Raw genomic sequence first — 15,972 nt, forward strand, 5'->3', positions numbered from 1 at the left:
TAGGTCTTCAGAATGAATGCCGGATGTGATTACGGTTACAGGGGCGTCGTTAGGCCCCTGTTTGATCGAGGCCACAAGATGTCTCATCTGGCTGACCATCTGTGTGCATGTCCACGCATCTTCAGCTCATCCTTGAATAGCAAGCCCATCCTCTGAGGTCAGGTCGCAAAGCACGACAGGCTGCTTAAACCTCCCAGATCGACTGCTGAGATGGGCTGGCTGTGGTCCCTGGTGATGAATTGCTAGTAGTGTTTGCTGGCTATCGCTCTTGGTATCTGCAGTTGAACGAATGATTTGGTCGACAGTTTCGAGGGCCGCCTGGACTGTCCCGTTATATGGCAACTGGAGCTGTATCGACTTGCTAGCAGAGTAGTCTTCTGAGCTTGTCAGGTCAAAGTTGACGTCGTCAGATCCGGTGAAAAGGGCAAGTGTTGCTGCCCAGGCCAAAGCCAGGATAGTAGGGGATGTAGCAGCCATGGGTATGTATAGCAAAAATTCTCGATACGGGGGAGAGGAACATAACTAATGGGCACATTCCTCTTTATACATTAGCCAATGCATAAATGGTATTCCCCAGTTATATTACGCAGATCGGCGTGTGTGGGGAATTGATAGAGTGGGTATTTTGTAAGGAAGTATGGATAATAATTAGACCCTGCATCCGCCTCCACCTAGTTAAGCCGTTAGTTGGTTCCAGTAGCCAGTTGAGTAGTTAACTTACACCATGATAAAAAAGCAAGTATAATATTACCGTATGAAAAGATATCACATAGATTCTTTTATTCTTTTGTTGCCGAAGTTGCACGTACTCCGTAAGGATATATAAAAGGTCCAGAACAGCACAGCAGGGTCGGCTAATAATTAGTTAACGATAACTACCAACCTTCGGCCAAAGGATATCTGGGTAACAACAAGAAATAATGGCAGCTTTCACTTTCACTCAGCATAGCTCGGTCTATCCGGCCATTGATGCGAGCCAGCCAGAGCTCTCTCAGGCTGGTCGGACGGTTCTGATTACGGGGGCATCCTATGGCATCGGCTTCACGGCCGTGCAAGGCTTTGCAAAGGCATCTGCGGCCAGAATCATCCTTTTGGCCCGCCAGCGAGACTCTTTGGCCTCAGCATGCGAGCGGCTACGGGCGCAGAACCCATCTTTCCAGGGCGAATTAATAACATATGTATGCGACATCGGCGACGCAATCCGTGTCGCCCAAGTATGGGAGGATCTGAACCGAAAGTCCATTGCGGTTGATGTGATGATTGTGAATGCTGGTGATCCCGGTACCGAAGCCACTCTCGATGCGATCCCTTTGCAGCTGGCTTGGAGGGCCTTTGATGTGAATGTCCGCGGCAACCTGGACATGATGCAGCGGTTTGTGCAACAGGGGAAGACCGTGGATTTCGGGGGAAGGACGGTGAGTTGACGCCCGTCTGATAAGCTACCTGAATTAGAGCGCCTATACATAAGGCGGTTAATACCCTGCCCTGCTTGGCGCACAGCTGACGCCCAGTTGTAGAGAGTCTTGATCAATATATCCTCGCGCTTAACCCATGACTATGACACAGGCGTTGGGTTCGGGTCCTATGCGAGCACGAAGGTTGCATTCGCTTTCATGGTCCAACATCTGGCGACAGAGGTCCCCGTCGAGCAGATCCAGATTCTCAATGTCCACCCGGGGGATGTGTATACAGAAGGAGTCCAAAAGATGTGTGAAAAGGACTCCTGGCCCTCGTGGGATGACTGTGAGTTCGACTTGACCCCCCTGACTGCACATCGGTTACCAGTATGGCTCATGGTTAACTACCCGAGTCCGTCACCACTAATTGATTCTTGCTTGTAACAACGTTTTAGCGAGCCTTCCTGAGAATTATATCGTCTGGGCAGCCTCGCCTGCCGCATCCTTCCTGCATGGCCGCTTCGTCTGGGCCACCTGGGACGTCACGGAGCTGAAGAGCTGCACAGCCCTGACAGACGGTAAACCGGGGAACAAGAACCTTCTCAAAATCGGCGTGAATGGGCTGGTCTTTGCCTTGCCTTCTATGACTGTCTTGCTGCCCTAGCTAACTGACCAACTGCGGTGCAGCACTCCTCCCAGGGGTTGCTATTGCGCACGTCCAAGCCCTCAATGTAGGCAGGGGAGGGCCCTTGTACGGATACCTAAGTATATATTCGATGCATTCCCCACTGAAGATAGACAATTTTTCATCCCTGAGGAGATTTGCAGCTCTAGTCGAAAGAGTCTAGGTACCAAAGCGTTCGATTGGCCGCTCACGTTTGACTCAAAATAAGCTGCATCTGTGTCCTCTGTATTCTTCGTATGTGTAATAAATTAACTGGTTATAACTCCGAGTAAGTTTGTAAGTAGAATGCGGGCCTTCAGAAGAAATAATAAATTACGTGCATATGGTACTCCGTAGATCGAGCGCCATGCGGTCAGGGGTATATAGGTGACGTAGCCGGTGCATTAGAACCATTTCTCTGTACCCGTATTCAAGATCGAGATGATACGAAGCTTCCTGTGCCAGGTTAAATACCCATCGCCCCCCTCCGAAGAGGCATCAGCATGAGTTGAGGGGCAAAATATAGACGTACCGTGCCTATAGTTAAGTCATAACATTCACACCATGGATTCTGAGGAACAGAACACAACGCTGTATGGCTCGCCCTACAAGGCCGAATTCTACGAGCTGCACTACGCCCAAAATCTAGGTCTGCAGGACGTCGAGCTCGTCTACTGGCCGGCATTTGTCGAGATGTTCTCCAAGCACCCTCGAGACGGCCGCCAGTTCACCTTCGTCGATATCGGCACCGGCGGTGGTCGTGCGATCTTCGGGCTGCTCGACAAAGCGGTTGCCGAGTCGTTCGAGATACCCCCCGGGTCTGCCCAGTTTGTCGGCATGGACATCGAGCAGCACATGCTCGACTACGCTGCCAGAGAGGCCTCAAAACATCCCGGAATCCCCCCCGTCACTTGGTCGCTCGGTTCTGCACTGGCGCTTGACGAACTGCCCGCGCTGGCCGATCAGAAAACCACGGCCGATATGATCATCTTCACATATGGCAGTATTGTCCACCTGACAGGCGACGGCGACCTCGAGAAGTTCTTCGGCCAGGTTTCTCGCGTGCTGACTCCAGGGAGCGGCCGTGCCTTTGTCGATTTTGCTGACCAATTCTTTATTCCGCACGGCCAGGAGATGCCAGCGGACCAGGATCTACTCGATGAGGCGTCTGCGGAATACCGGGCTGCCGAAGTGAAAAGTGTTCAATGGCCCGGGATCATATACAAGATGAAGACGCGGAGGTTGGTGTCGGTCAACAACTTCTGCAATATGGATACAACCGTGCATGCTGTGAGGGATGCAGACAAGGCCATAGTCGAAAGTAACTCTGTCAAGCACCACCTGCGTCGGTACAAGGAAGACCACGTCCTGGCTGCTTCTCAGGCGGCTGGGCTGACGCTTCTGGAGAGGCAAAAATGGGGCCGAGATATAGTCCTCATATTCCAGAAACCTCTCTGATTGCCGACAACAGGGTGGACTCGTTCCAAGGTAGCTATATGTACATATGCGTCCCTGAAATACGGGGTACCGTCTATGTAGATAGGGAGGTATCAGGCCGGTTCAATCTACGAATATCAGCAACTAGTTAACACTGTTAGCATTGGATGACAATCTGAGGAATTCTCTTTTGGATGAATATTTCAATATTTCCAACTTCTAAATATCCAATTGAAGGTCCTCATGTGGACTAAATGATCAATTCTATTATAACAAACCTGCCCTTGCTCAAACTGTGTATTTGCCAAACTGCTGCAGGATATTCATTTTAATAGGGGAGTGATCTCAACCGGAGAAAGGATAGTAAGAGACGTTAAAGAAGAAAAAGAAAAAGAAGTAGAAGGCAGCCCACAGAGTATTTTGGGAGGTTGAAGAATCCCTTTCCAGCGTTAGTAAACGGAGGTATTTATTCAAGTGTGTACACTTACAGGAATATAATGTGAGCTGTGTCAACTGGTCAAACGACTGTTCGCGATTGAACAGTTATACTGATCCAACCTGGTACCATGCCCAGAGTAACAGGTATAATTATATATGGGGATAAGCCTAGAGAAGGCATATTTCTCTATCTCTCCCTCGTGACAGGACCGTACGGTCCTTCATGGTGGTAGAGGCCAGCCGCCATGTTCAAATGGTCAATGATGTACGGTCTATAGGGCTTGCCAGTCCTGCTGCAAGGGTCATCTCAACAGGCCCAGGACTCTTTGGGGGATCGGGCCCAGGTAGCGGAGGTGACTGCTAACCTACGCCATGCTGAAACTCAGGTGTCTATAGGCCCATTATCCAGGAAAAATTGGCTATATCCGTCAAAAATCCACAGCAAAATGATACATACTGCACGGATATATTCAAATGCACAAAGTACATCAATAGGACTGAAATTGTATGTCCGAATGTTTCCACTGCTGATGGTATTGCATGATGTTTTTGAACGATTGCAGAGACAACTGAGCAAAAAGAGTAAAGCCACAGTAATGGCCAGCAGGTTGAAGTTATATTCCTCATTCTCCCTTATTTTTGTACGTAGATTCATCCAAGTTAGGGTAATTTGGTATTAAGGAATAAGCCTTATCCATAGAGTATCAATATCCAACTCGCGGTTGGGGCGGCGGCCATGATAGTACGGAGTAATAATCGCAGTTAAGTAGTTATCTCAAGACGCTCGAGATCTTCTGGCTAAAAACAGGCCCAAGTTGTAGAAGGAAGACCCCCTGGATGAATATTATCAAGCAATTCCTGTAGAGTAGGTAGTAATTGCAGCCGTCTCTGAGATCTAAACTCAGCATTCAAGCCGGACGATTAATCTCCTAGCAGGTCGGCTTATGTTTGCAGATGGCAGTACCTGACCAAGCCATAGCAGTCATTGGTTTGGATAAGGTGCGCGAGAACGTACTCCTGGTGTTATGGACTAACTTTAGGTACTGCCCTGGTATCTTGGGAACAGAGTCATCCGTATCTGTAGGTATGTTTTCCGATGTTCAAATCTTGGATATGTTTCCATCACTGCTCCGCCGAGAAACATAAAACCTTTTATCACTTATATCTGTGGCATGGATACCTCCCATCCAGTAACTTCAAAACATGCTGACCACTAGTGTAGGTTTGCTCTTTGGCTCAGTCGTTATGATAGCATATTTTAGCGATGGGGTCAACTCTCCTATTTTCTTCGAATAGTTGTCAGAAGGGCATTGATCTAACCACTCCCCTGACATCAAAACGGCTGGAGTTTTTCCTCCTGGCGTCCCGCAAACACTTCCCCAGTTTTGCATTAGAGAAAGCGCTCCGATTCATGGGACACATTGCAAAGTCGCAAGTCTGGCGAAATTTTGCATTGTCGGGGGGATTCTTCGATGTGTTTCCCTATCACTGGCATCCCTGGGCTGTACGGCCCCAGTCACTTATAGCCCACACAGGTTAAGTAGATGAAGCGGCGCTAGAAACTCCCGTGGCTGAGAATGCACTCGATATCACCGTTGGTATGGTAGATTCTCAATAGCAATGGCTGGATCTCAAAGATAGCTGTGATGCTGAAGCGGGTGTAAGCGCACCGACGGGAGTAATAGCCGCTAGGGAGGCCTTGCGACCCCTCCTGACGAGCGCGGCGAGCTTGCGCAGACGCAAGCCCAGCCACTCAAGCATGCTCTGCACGCTCAGCGAGTCGTGGGGCCATCAGCTGCCGGTGCAGCTGATGCAGTTCCCCACGGCGCGAGCGGTGTAGCTCGCCAGTTCGGGCTTCGTAAGCCCAGATCTCCAGCCTAAGAAGGCGGAGCTGACGAAGCTCGTGGGAGTCAGGGTCCTAAGGCACCGTTAGTTCAATTGAACACCCATAAAATTTCAGAATCATGGAATCACTCACCCGTTCGCATGCACGGTGCACTAGTTAAGTGGCACTGGAGGCACCTACGGCCTGGACCAGGCTCACATTGCAGCTCCGGCGCAGAAAAGAAGGAGGGAGGAATTATGTGAGCAGCTTCAACTGGGCTTTTGTAGCATCTGGGGTTATATACCTCGAAATAGACGGTGGATAACACCTAGTGAGGACATCGCCGGCTGATTTGTAAAATAGTCCATTTAGAAGCAGAATCAGGGGCAGGGACTCCTGTCAAATCGACATAGCAAAGTCTTCATATGGCGATCACGCACGAGACATGCCACGATATAAGTATAGAAGTGCCTTTGCAAGCTATAGAAATATATTAGTTAAAAATCTAACATAATAAGAGATAACTTACGCGGTATGCTAGATGTTCTAAAAAGCTCTCCTACTGTAGTCAATTTGATAGGCCGTGGGATCATGCTCTATTCTCGAAGCGCAGTGAACTATGCAATTTGACGTAGTGGGCTTCTCCTAGGTGTGAGGAGTGCATGCGAAGCATGCAGTCGTATGGGACATGTAAAATGACCAAGGCACCTCCTAATCAGAATACATGCCAGTGCATCTCTCCGCAGGTGTAGCAAGGACGTGGCGGAGGCTTGGAAATGGCCTGTGCAACTGCATTTCCTTTCCAGTATAGTTGATAACATCCTCAGGGGGAGGCAGTTAACCTCTTTCCTCTGAACAGGTTTTAGTATATAATATACTATAGGTATGTTATAGGAAAGTATGTTTTAGGTATGTTGTAGGGGATGGAGAGAATAGAAGAAGAGAAAGAAAATGAAAATGGTCAGGTCAGATTGGGGCTTTTATATTGTTCCAGCAAACCAGTTTGGGTATTCACAAGATCTTCTTCACCGGGTATCTTCACTGGGGTATTTCGCCGAACAGACGACGGGTACCTCTAGAAAGTGACTGGAAAAATAGTGAAGATTGGAACTTCATTCAAGTAAATATTTATCTGATACGTACAACATTCATATATGCATGCATGCTTAGTGGTATTCTGAATTTTTGAGCGGGGGTGAGATGAAGGAAATCCAATAGGAACCAAGACGTCAAATGCAGTGTGGCTGTGTCTATGCATCGTTCATTGGCTCCTCGGCGACGTAGTGGAGGTATGCACCGAGTAACTTGGTTCCTTCAATGTAGTTGCGGGTATCGAGCTTCTCGTTGATGGAGTGGGGCATATCGGTAGAGCTGCCCATGGGGAGGAGAAGGACGTTCTTGCCGGTAGCCTCCTCGAAGGTAAGGGTGATTGGGATACTACAGGTAACGGATTAGTATATCCCATATGTTAAATATGTGGGGGTGGGGGGATCGAAAGAAAAAAAACTAACCTTCCACCCTCACGAGTCATGTCTGGGTCGACGCCAAAGACTTGCTTGACGGCCTTGGAGGCGGCAGCAAAGTTCCAGTGCTTTGGGCTGGCAACCCACCACTTTCCGTCGTGCATGAGCTCAACCTTGATGGTGTTCTTGGTCTGGAGCTTAGCGGCCTCGGCGTTGACGAACTCTGTGACAAGGCGGGTGACGTCCTCGCTGCCCATGTTGGGGACGGTACGGATAGAGAACTTTCCAATGACCTTGGCGGGGATGACGGTCTTGCATCCGGGGGCGGAGTAGGCGCCCTCGACACCGTGGACGGAAAGAGAGGGGAATCTCCAGCGGCGCATAAGGGTGGTCTCCTTGGTGGGCATGATGGAGGTGTTGCTGCCGAGGGAGGTGTGGAAGTCATCCATGGAGTAAGTAATAGCGTCGTAGAGGCTCTGCTCGTCGTCGGTGACGGGGGCAATGAGCTCCTTGATACCTGGGATGAGGATGTTACCCTGGCAGTCGACGAGCTTGGAGAGGAGGATGACGAGGTCGGTCATAGGCTCGTGGGCAGTACCGCCAAAGACACCGCTGTGAAGGTCCTGGCCGGGGCCAGAGACGGTGATGGAGTAGTAGTTGCATCCACGGAGGCCGTAGGTGAGGCAAGGCTTCTCAGTGCCGAGCCAGTAGTTGTCAGAGATGCAGACAGCGTCAGCATCCTTGAAGTACTTGGGACCCTCTGCCTTGACGAACTCCTCGAGGCCGAGAGAGCCGAACTCCTCCATTCCTTCGAAGCAGCAGAGCAAGTTAACGGGGAACTCGACACCGGCCTGCTTGTGGGCGTCAATGATGTTGATCCAACCGAGAACGGGGCCCTTGTCGTCGGTGCTGCCACGGCCGAACATGCGGCCTTGCTCGTCAACGGTGAGGTCGAATGGCTCTGTAGCCCAGCCGTCCTCCTTCTGGGCGGGCTGGACATCGTAATGGCCGTAAACCAGGACGGTGCGCTTCTTGGGGTCGCTGCCGTAGCGGGCGAGAACGACGGGGGGTAGATCAAGGTGTTCTCTGCCGGGTTCTTTTCCAAGCTCTCGCAGCTCGACCTCAGCACCGAGAGTCTTAAGTTGCTCGGCAATCCAGAGACCCATCTAGGACTGTCTGTCAATATTGATGTTCATCCTCATATAGAGAAGTAATAAGGAATATACCTTGACGACCTCAGGCCTGCTCTCAGCCTGTGCGGAGACAGACTGGATAGCAACGGCCTCTCTCAAGCCTAGAGAGAATCAGCATAAAAGCAGAGCTGGATACAGCAGATACATCAATATTGAACATAGCACTAACGCTCAATGAAGGGCTGCTTGAGCTCATCCACCCTGCAGCGCCGTCAGCATCAAACCCGTACACACGAGCAAAGACGGGACTTACTTCTTGAAAAAGGGATCCAACTGGGGAGCCATCTTGGAGTCAGTGATGTGACCGTAATACAAGCGTCTCTGAGTAAAAGAAGAAACAAATGGAGAGCCAAATGAAGATCTAAAGGCTGCAGCTTGTCGACTTCGACACACAGGCGGACGACGCAGGGCTGATATGAAAATTCGCTGCCGGACCACGGGAGCGGGGAGCATCAGGAGAGCAAACCAAACAGCAACTTATAGGCCGCCCGCAATTAATAACACAACGAACCCTCCTGACGAGGGGCAAGGCAAATGGTTAGATCCGGCTAATTATCGCACGAGTGGAGGACCGCAACGCATAAAATTCATGCATGTCAAACAAGCTGCGAACCAGCAAAATGTTCGCTGCGAGTCGCTGTAAGGTACGCCGAGCGGCGGGCGTTGCTTTTGCTGGCCGCCCATAGGCTGCTCGCGTTATAAATATCCGATAGACCAATGGGAAACTACAGAATACGAAAAGACGCTGAAAATTGCGGTCTCTGACTGGCTGGAGTTTGGTTGTTTTTCTCTTCCAGCCGATTGGCTTATTCGTTGAAGGTTACATAATATACTGGTTGATTTATGTCACGTGGTAGAAGCACCGACATTTTTCCATATTAAGGTTCGAGTTTGTCATGTGATCATTATATAAGCAGCTGGTTTTCTGGCTGTTGGCACGTGCGACCCGAAGCCGCAACTCTAAACAAACGCCGCGAAATTCCCGTACAGCTTACAGTGACACGCAAGTACAGCGGGCTGCTGGGGGGGGGGGGTGCCAATTGAAGTCATCAGCCCCGATACTCCCTACGAGCCCGTAGAAGGCCACGGCACAATTGACAATCCAATCGACCCTATGAAGGACGTGAAAAATGAGTCTATATTTACTGTACCCCCAGCGGGAACGCTTGCACTCTCCAGGGATATCTCAATGGATACATCTCTGAGAGCCTAGATGAAGGGTGGAGTAGTTCAGTTTCGCTCATAGGGCTGCAATGCAATACAATGCTCGCTTTAGTATTGCTGCTTGTCAAACAACCCTGAATCGTAGTGATAAAAACGTTGTAACAACCACGGATTAATCTATTGGTTTTAGGTAGACTTACCTTGACAGCCCAGACCTGCTCTCTGCATGCGGAGATAGACTACATGGATACCCACCTCCTCGTTCATGCGTTGTGAGTGTCGATAAAGGTATAAGACTTGGAATTGTGGAAGAGGCTCTGCACAGCTACCTTGTGGGCCTCCCGGGTTTAACGGTTAAACCCGGCTAATACTTAATTATTATGTAAGCTGCGGTCGTAGGCGCGCGCGCGCGCTTGTTTATAGCAACAATCGACGACGACGACAAACGTCGCCGGGCCTGACCACCCCATGGAACAATGGATGTTGGGTCCATGTGGGTGTGAGTCGTGCAAATCGGACGACATTATTCAACACAATATCAAATAAGTGCTCTAGCGACCGTCCAAACCTGTCAAACCGCTGAGCCAAAAGACGAGTCCATCTATCTTATTGACAAATCACGGTCATGGCCAACGAGGCACCAGTGGGCTCTCGGGAGGAAGCGCTCCTCCAGCAGCTAGAGAGAGAGAGAGCCCTTCGACGACAGGCAGAGGACGAGAAAGAAAGAGCTGAAAGGGACAATGCGAGGCTCCAAAAACAGTTACAGCCAACTACCCTTCCCGAATTTTTGGACGCCTGCCATGTGTACCTATCCGTGGGCTTTTCCTCACGTATAAACTACAAGACCGGAACACAAGGAAACCCTGAAAATGCATATCTGAAACTTCGTCCTGACTATATCCGGGAATGGACTACATTCTCCCAGGAGCAATCCGAGGTGTGGAGAGATCTCTTTAGCGTTGACTTTGCCTCAGAGCCCCATTTCACCTCCTTGAACACATTGAAAGAAATGGGCAACGACTTGCAAGTAAGGTCAATGGGCTCTGAGCTAGATCTTAATTACTACGAACGCTATGCTGTCGAGGACCGTGTCTCGCTTATCATCCGGAATCTCTTCTCAGATGACAGACTCCGCAAGATATTCAACCTCGGAGGAGATGTAACGTTTGAGAACCACGGAAATACCATAACTACAGAGGAACGGGGCGCCGAGACGACCGCAAATCCAGATATTGGCTCCCCACAACAGTCTCCGGTGCAGAAGCGGCGGAAGAAGGCGGACATGCACGGGGATTCACTACCTGCTACGCCGACCGTGCGGTCAAGGTCGTCTCGCCCTCGCGCTGACCAGTTCTGTGTTTATAATACAGGGCCAGAAAGAGCTATACCCGCGTTCATCATTGAATACAAAGCACCACATAAACTCACGTTGGCCATCATAGAGGCTGGCCTCATGGAGATGGATGTTGACGATGTGGTTATATATAATGAGAGTGATGATCCTGTGAAGCTTGCTCAGCGAAGGGTAGCTGCAGTCATCTCACAGGCTTTCTCATATATGATTCAGGCCGAACTTGAGTTTGGATATGTCTGTACTGGTGAAATGTTTATATTTCTCCGTGTGCCCTCTGATGACCCTGCTACAGTGTATTACTATCTTTCTACGCCAAATGAAGACGTCGGAGAAACCACTGGCTGGGCTGGCGAGGACTCAGCTAACAGGCTACATCTTACGGCCATCGGTCAGGTTCTAGCCTTTACCCTTCGGGCCTTGAAGTCGCCGCCACGCGGTCAAGTCTGGCGCAATAATGCAGAGGCACAGCTAAAGCGATGGGAGATCGAGCAGGATGATATCCTCTTTGGATTGGATATTGAGGAGAGTACTGGCAAGAAACTGTCAGATTACAAGCAGGATCGGAAGAGTAGAAATGAATATATCCGGGTATCGCCGATCAAAACAAGGTCAAAGTCAAAAGGGTTGGCCTCGTGCCGTGACCCCGAAAGACCGAGAGGCTCAGAGCCCAGTGACGACGGCGATGACGACGATAGTAGTGGAAGTGGTGGGTTCGACCCCGGCAGCCCAAGCAGTGGGCTTCCTCGCCGTGCCTCCAACGTCACGGCAGTCACAAAACCTCCGCCCACGGGAAGCAGGGAGCATAAATACAGTATGGAACCGCCGATAGAGCCGACGCAGTTCTGCACCCAGAAATGCCTCTTGGGCCTGTTTAACCGCGGGCCCCTGGATCAAAATTGTCCACACGTCGCCAACCACGGTGTTGAACGGCACGCCATTGATGACCGTGAATTCCGCAGACTAGTCCGTGCACAAATTCTGGCCGACTCTGGTCCTTCAGGCTGCGAATCTATGCACCTCCACGGGACCAGCGGGGCTTTGTTCTGGCTTACACTGTTCCCATACGGGTATACCCTTGTAGCAAAGGCAATGCCAGTTGAAACAGTCAAATGTGCACTGTATGAAGAGCGGATATACCAACACCTCCGTCCGATTCAAGGGATTTACGTACCTGTCTGTCTGGGCAGTGTTGACATATCCAGCCGGCCGCTATGGTACGATGGCATCTTCGAAGTAGTTCACTTACTGCTTCTCGGCCACGCAGGACGGCTTGTCAAGTTCCACGCTGGTGCTAACAACCTTAGAGACTTTGCACCTTCTGCATGCGAGTCTCTACGGGCGATCCATAAACAACATGCCCTGCATCGGGACGCACATAGCGGCAACATGTTTTGGAATGCAGAGAATAAACAGGTGATGTTTGTCGATTTTGAGCGTGCGAGGGTCGTGAATAGCAGAAAGACGAAAAAGAGGAAACGGGGGGCACTCCCGCTTTCTAGCCACGGTAATACCGAATTTGAACGGGAGATAAAGTCGGTAGAAAGACATATGGGGTTTAGATAACGCTCATGGCGGGCAGTTCTGGACAGAAAGGCCTGATTTCCCCTGGAACTCATCAATCCTTGGTTGATGGGTGCAATCGTGCGAGCCGTACGAGTAAATTCCAGATAAAATATAGAGATGAAGATCTCCTCGCGTAACAGTATGCGAGTATCCGTAAGTTATTAATATTGTACGGATTGTATCATACACGAATATAGTATATAAAAACAGACGAGAAGACGGCAGATATAGGGTAGCAGTTATAGTACATAGAACAGGAGATGCATCTAGCATCGCCCTCCCTGGCTCGTCGACAGCTCTCAAATGGTAGTCAGACAGCACACGACAGCAAAATGCAGAGAAAAAAGAGTAGTAAGATTTATTTGTCCCTCCCCCAGACCTCCTTACGCAGCTGCCTGTCCTCACGAGCCATCGTCCGCTTAAGGCCCCATCGAGACTGGACAGCTGTCAGGATCTGCCGCTGAATGGCCTTCTTCTCGCCGGCCGCCTCACATGCCATTCCGACAAACAACGTGCTGCATCCAAACTTTTCTGCCAGCTTACTCCGGCTCCAGAGAATGGGATCACTCTTCCGCAGCTCTCGCATGGCCTCTATCTCCTCCTTGGTCAGGTACTTCTTGGGCTTCTCCGCCTGCAGTAAGGATGGCAGCTCGCCAACGTTGACGTCTGTCGTCGACTCCAGCTTCCCCCGTAGTGTCCGCCGTATGTCGTCTGCGGGCAGGAATTTTGTAGGTGTGAGGTAGACGGAGGGGGCGCTGGAAGGAGGGTTGTGGATGATGTGTGCTTCGGTCGAGCTGGAGGGAGCAAAGGAGGCGTCAGGTTTTATGCGTAGCCGCTTCTTGGTGCGGCGGTAGGTCGACTGCCATCGTCGGCTGGCCTGTGACTGGAGTTCGGGGCAGAGAAGCAAGTTAAGGGCCGGACGGCGCGTCAGGGCAGCCGTGCAAGCCATGTCGAAGCTGTTCAGTCGTGGTATATGGAGTTGTCTTGATATATGGTGAAGTACTTGTTCGCTCCAGGCACAGTTCAGGCTCACGAAACGGCTCAACTGCTCAATTGGCGAGCTGGAAACGGGCAGCAAGGCAGGACGTCGAGTACAGCAGCCCCCGACCGCAGCAAAGGTGTCGATTAGCGAGATTATCCGGCGTCTCGAGGCTGTCGATGCGCTTTTCTTCTGCTTCTTTTCCGTCTTTTTTTTTTATTTTATTTTTTTGAAGCCAAAAAAAACTTTCGAGTAATATGGTCACGTGAGAAATGTATATCACGTGATAGATCTTTTATATGGTGTATTGGATTTACACTCAGTATCGAGAAGAAGTATGGATGACTAATATAGAATACGTAATTACCGTACACGACGTCATCTTCGTCGACAAAAACAAGAAAAAAAGAACAAGCAAAAAGACAGCAAAAAGAACGACATCGACAGCAGCGACGCCGACAGCAACTGGACAGCCTCATGCTCGCTCGGTCAAGACGCCTGCTGGCCGCCCACGACTCGCCCAACCCCCGTCTCGCTGCCCGCTGAACAGACGCGGCGCCCTTCGCCCCTCGCCAGCCTTCCCCAGACGGACCGGAGCCTTTTTGGCTGCATCCTCTACGCCGTCCCAGCCGCCCCAGGGGGGTTGGACGCTTGACGCTTGACGACAGCGAGAGCAGCTGATGGCGCTGGCTATTCCTCCTGGTGCTCGCGGGGCCGACCTGCCGGAGAATAGCATGGCCTCTGGCATACTACCGGCCCAGCAGCTACCCGTCAGCAAGGACAAGACTACTACTACAACAACCACTACTACTACAACTACTACACCAGCCGCTGCGCCGCAGAAGCCCTCCAGGCAGACATCGCGCCCAGGCAGCCAGAGCGCAGGGGAGGAGAGCCAGGGACATATAAACGGCTGCGAGGACCTCGCCCGCGAGAAGAACAACGCTCCCAGACCCAAACCGCTCTCTACCATGGCCGCCGGCAGACCAGTTTCGCCTCTGCCCCTAGGCTCGCTCAGTCCCAACCGGGCCTCAGTCTCCCCCCATCGCGCACGACATGCTGCCTACATGACTCCCACCTCGCCCAGCAGACAGCTGAGTCCGCACTCCCAGATGCACTCGCCCGCGTCTTCCCAGATCTTCGAGCGAGACGTCCAGGAGGACTTCCCCGTCCAGTCCTCGCCCTCTATCCCCTCCCACATCGTCACCGAGAACCACATCCCGCCCATCCTCGGGGCCTCCTCTGCGGCCCTGACTGACCAGAGCCTCGACCCGGACTCGGTTGAGATCGTGACCCATACGCTGCACCAGCCGGCCTCCTTTGCTGTTGCTGGATCGACGACCGCTCATCCAGCGGCAGCCTCTCACGGCGAACGCTCTATTGCCTCCTCTTTCCATGAACATGCCTACCCACAGAGTCCCTGCGACCCAGAAACTGCCTCGACTTACGGTGGCCTCGACTCGGCGGATATCAGGCGTCTCAGCTTTGTCTCCTTTGCTGACCTCGTCCATGGCGAACAAGTGGAGTCCTACGAACATGCCTCCAACCGAGACTCCCAGATCATGGGCGGGCTTGCTGCTCTTGCCAACGCGCCAGCCATGAACAACCCCAGCACACACAACAGAAACAACAGGTCGCCTTCGCCCATGCGCTCGCCCATCTCCTCCCATGGACCAGGAAGCTCGCCACCCACCAGTGTCTCGCCCGGCGAGCCCAGATGTCTTGATTCCTCACCCAGCCGTGGAGCTCGCGTACCGCGCAGCCCACCACCTTGTCCCCATAGCCCGTCCGCCGTGCTCAGCAGTGACCTGAACGTCGAGACCATGAGGCAGGCCCTGCGCCGCACCGGGAGCGGAGATCTAGGCGGTTCCCTCAGAAACCCTCCCCTGAGCGCAGCTGCAAGTGACACGGCCTATGAACGACCCTTTAAGTGAATGAAACTTGCATTATTGCCATGTTTAGTTATCCCATGATAACACACCCCCTTGACTTTAACTCTTTTGTTTTTCTTTCTCATCCCTTTCTCCCAGTGTCACTGTTTGTATGCGACGGTGCAGGCCCAGTTCTCTACTTTATCTCCCGGTTTGATACCTATTTGCTCCTCGCCCATCTACTTCCTTGCCGCCATTATCGTGCACCACTTATACTTGCTTGTCCGATTTTCTGGCGATTCTGGTCTATTTACTTGTAATCTATACGTTTTTTGCGCCCTGTCCCTGTTTCATCAAGTAGCACCTTGGTTCCTGGGAAAACCATATATTGCCATTCCTTATGATCTTGACCACTTACATACTTATCTCGGCCATTGACTTTCCCTGGTCTCCCTTGTAATGTAATAATCTCCACCCCCGTTCGTCCATATGCATCGATAGTTGATATCGCTAAGCGTGAGGACCCAGCGGGCATATAAAACCACACCTAATAATGTAACTTACCACCACTCTGTGGCACCTAGTTCTTTAGTTAACTAATTCAACAGCAAAGGCTCCATGCCG

The 15,972-nt window shown here is 51.3% G+C and overlaps 7 protein-coding genes across 7 annotated transcripts; 4 read left to right on the top strand and 3 right to left on the bottom strand.

The window, feature by feature from the left end:
• Positions 1-126: 126 nt before the first annotated feature.
• Positions 127-477, bottom strand: TRV_05508 (uncharacterized protein; the record flags this gene model as incomplete). Its single annotated transcript, XM_003020344.1, has 1 exon — positions 127-477. One exon carries the CDS (start codon positions 475-477, stop codon positions 127-129), a length of 351 nt encoding a protein of 116 aa, XP_003020390.1.
• Positions 478-920: 443 nt separating this feature from the next.
• Positions 921-2,061, top strand: TRV_05509 (uncharacterized protein; the record flags this gene model as incomplete). Its single annotated transcript, XM_003020345.1, has 3 exons — positions 921-1,415; positions 1,599-1,743; positions 1,853-2,061. The coding sequence occupies 3 exons, from the start codon at positions 921-923 to the stop codon at positions 2,059-2,061; spliced, it is 849 nt and encodes a 282-aa protein (XP_003020391.1).
• A 564-nt stretch (positions 2,062-2,625) lies between these two features.
• On the top strand, positions 2,626-3,519 carry TRV_05510 (uncharacterized protein; the record flags this gene model as incomplete). Its single annotated transcript, XM_003020346.1, has 1 exon — positions 2,626-3,519. The coding sequence occupies one exon, from the start codon at positions 2,626-2,628 to the stop codon at positions 3,517-3,519; it is 894 nt and encodes a 297-aa protein (XP_003020392.1).
• A 3,492-nt stretch (positions 3,520-7,011) lies between these two features.
• TRV_05511 (uncharacterized protein) lies at positions 7,012-8,390 on the bottom strand (the record flags this gene model as incomplete). The annotated part of the gene is made up of 2 exons (XM_003020347.1): positions 7,012-7,198; positions 7,273-8,390. The coding sequence occupies 2 exons, from the start codon at positions 8,388-8,390 to the stop codon at positions 7,012-7,014; spliced, it is 1,305 nt and encodes a 434-aa protein (XP_003020393.1).
• Positions 8,391-10,206: 1,816 nt separating this feature from the next.
• TRV_05512 (uncharacterized protein) lies at positions 10,207-12,498 on the top strand (the record flags this gene model as incomplete). The annotated part of the gene is made up of 1 exon (XM_003020348.1): positions 10,207-12,498. One exon carries the CDS (start codon positions 10,207-10,209, stop codon positions 12,496-12,498), a length of 2,292 nt encoding a protein of 763 aa, XP_003020394.1.
• Positions 12,499-12,856: 358 nt separating this feature from the next.
• TRV_05513 (uncharacterized protein) lies at positions 12,857-13,447 on the bottom strand (the record flags this gene model as incomplete). The annotated part of the gene is made up of 1 exon (XM_003020349.1): positions 12,857-13,447. One exon carries the CDS (start codon positions 13,445-13,447, stop codon positions 12,857-12,859), a length of 591 nt encoding a protein of 196 aa, XP_003020395.1.
• A 710-nt stretch (positions 13,448-14,157) lies between these two features.
• On the top strand, positions 14,158-15,411 carry TRV_05514 (uncharacterized protein; the record flags this gene model as incomplete). Its single annotated transcript, XM_003020350.1, has 1 exon — positions 14,158-15,411. The coding sequence occupies one exon, from the start codon at positions 14,158-14,160 to the stop codon at positions 15,409-15,411; it is 1,254 nt and encodes a 417-aa protein (XP_003020396.1).
• Between the last annotated feature and the right edge of the window lie 561 nt (positions 15,412-15,972).

This window comes from Trichophyton verrucosum (genome assembly GCF_000151505.1).
Source record: "Trichophyton verrucosum HKI 0517 chromosome Unknown TV-F-a-04d11.M13r1, whole genome shotgun sequence".
Taxonomy (NCBI): Eukaryota; Fungi; Ascomycota; class Eurotiomycetes; order Onygenales; family Arthrodermataceae; genus Trichophyton; species Trichophyton verrucosum.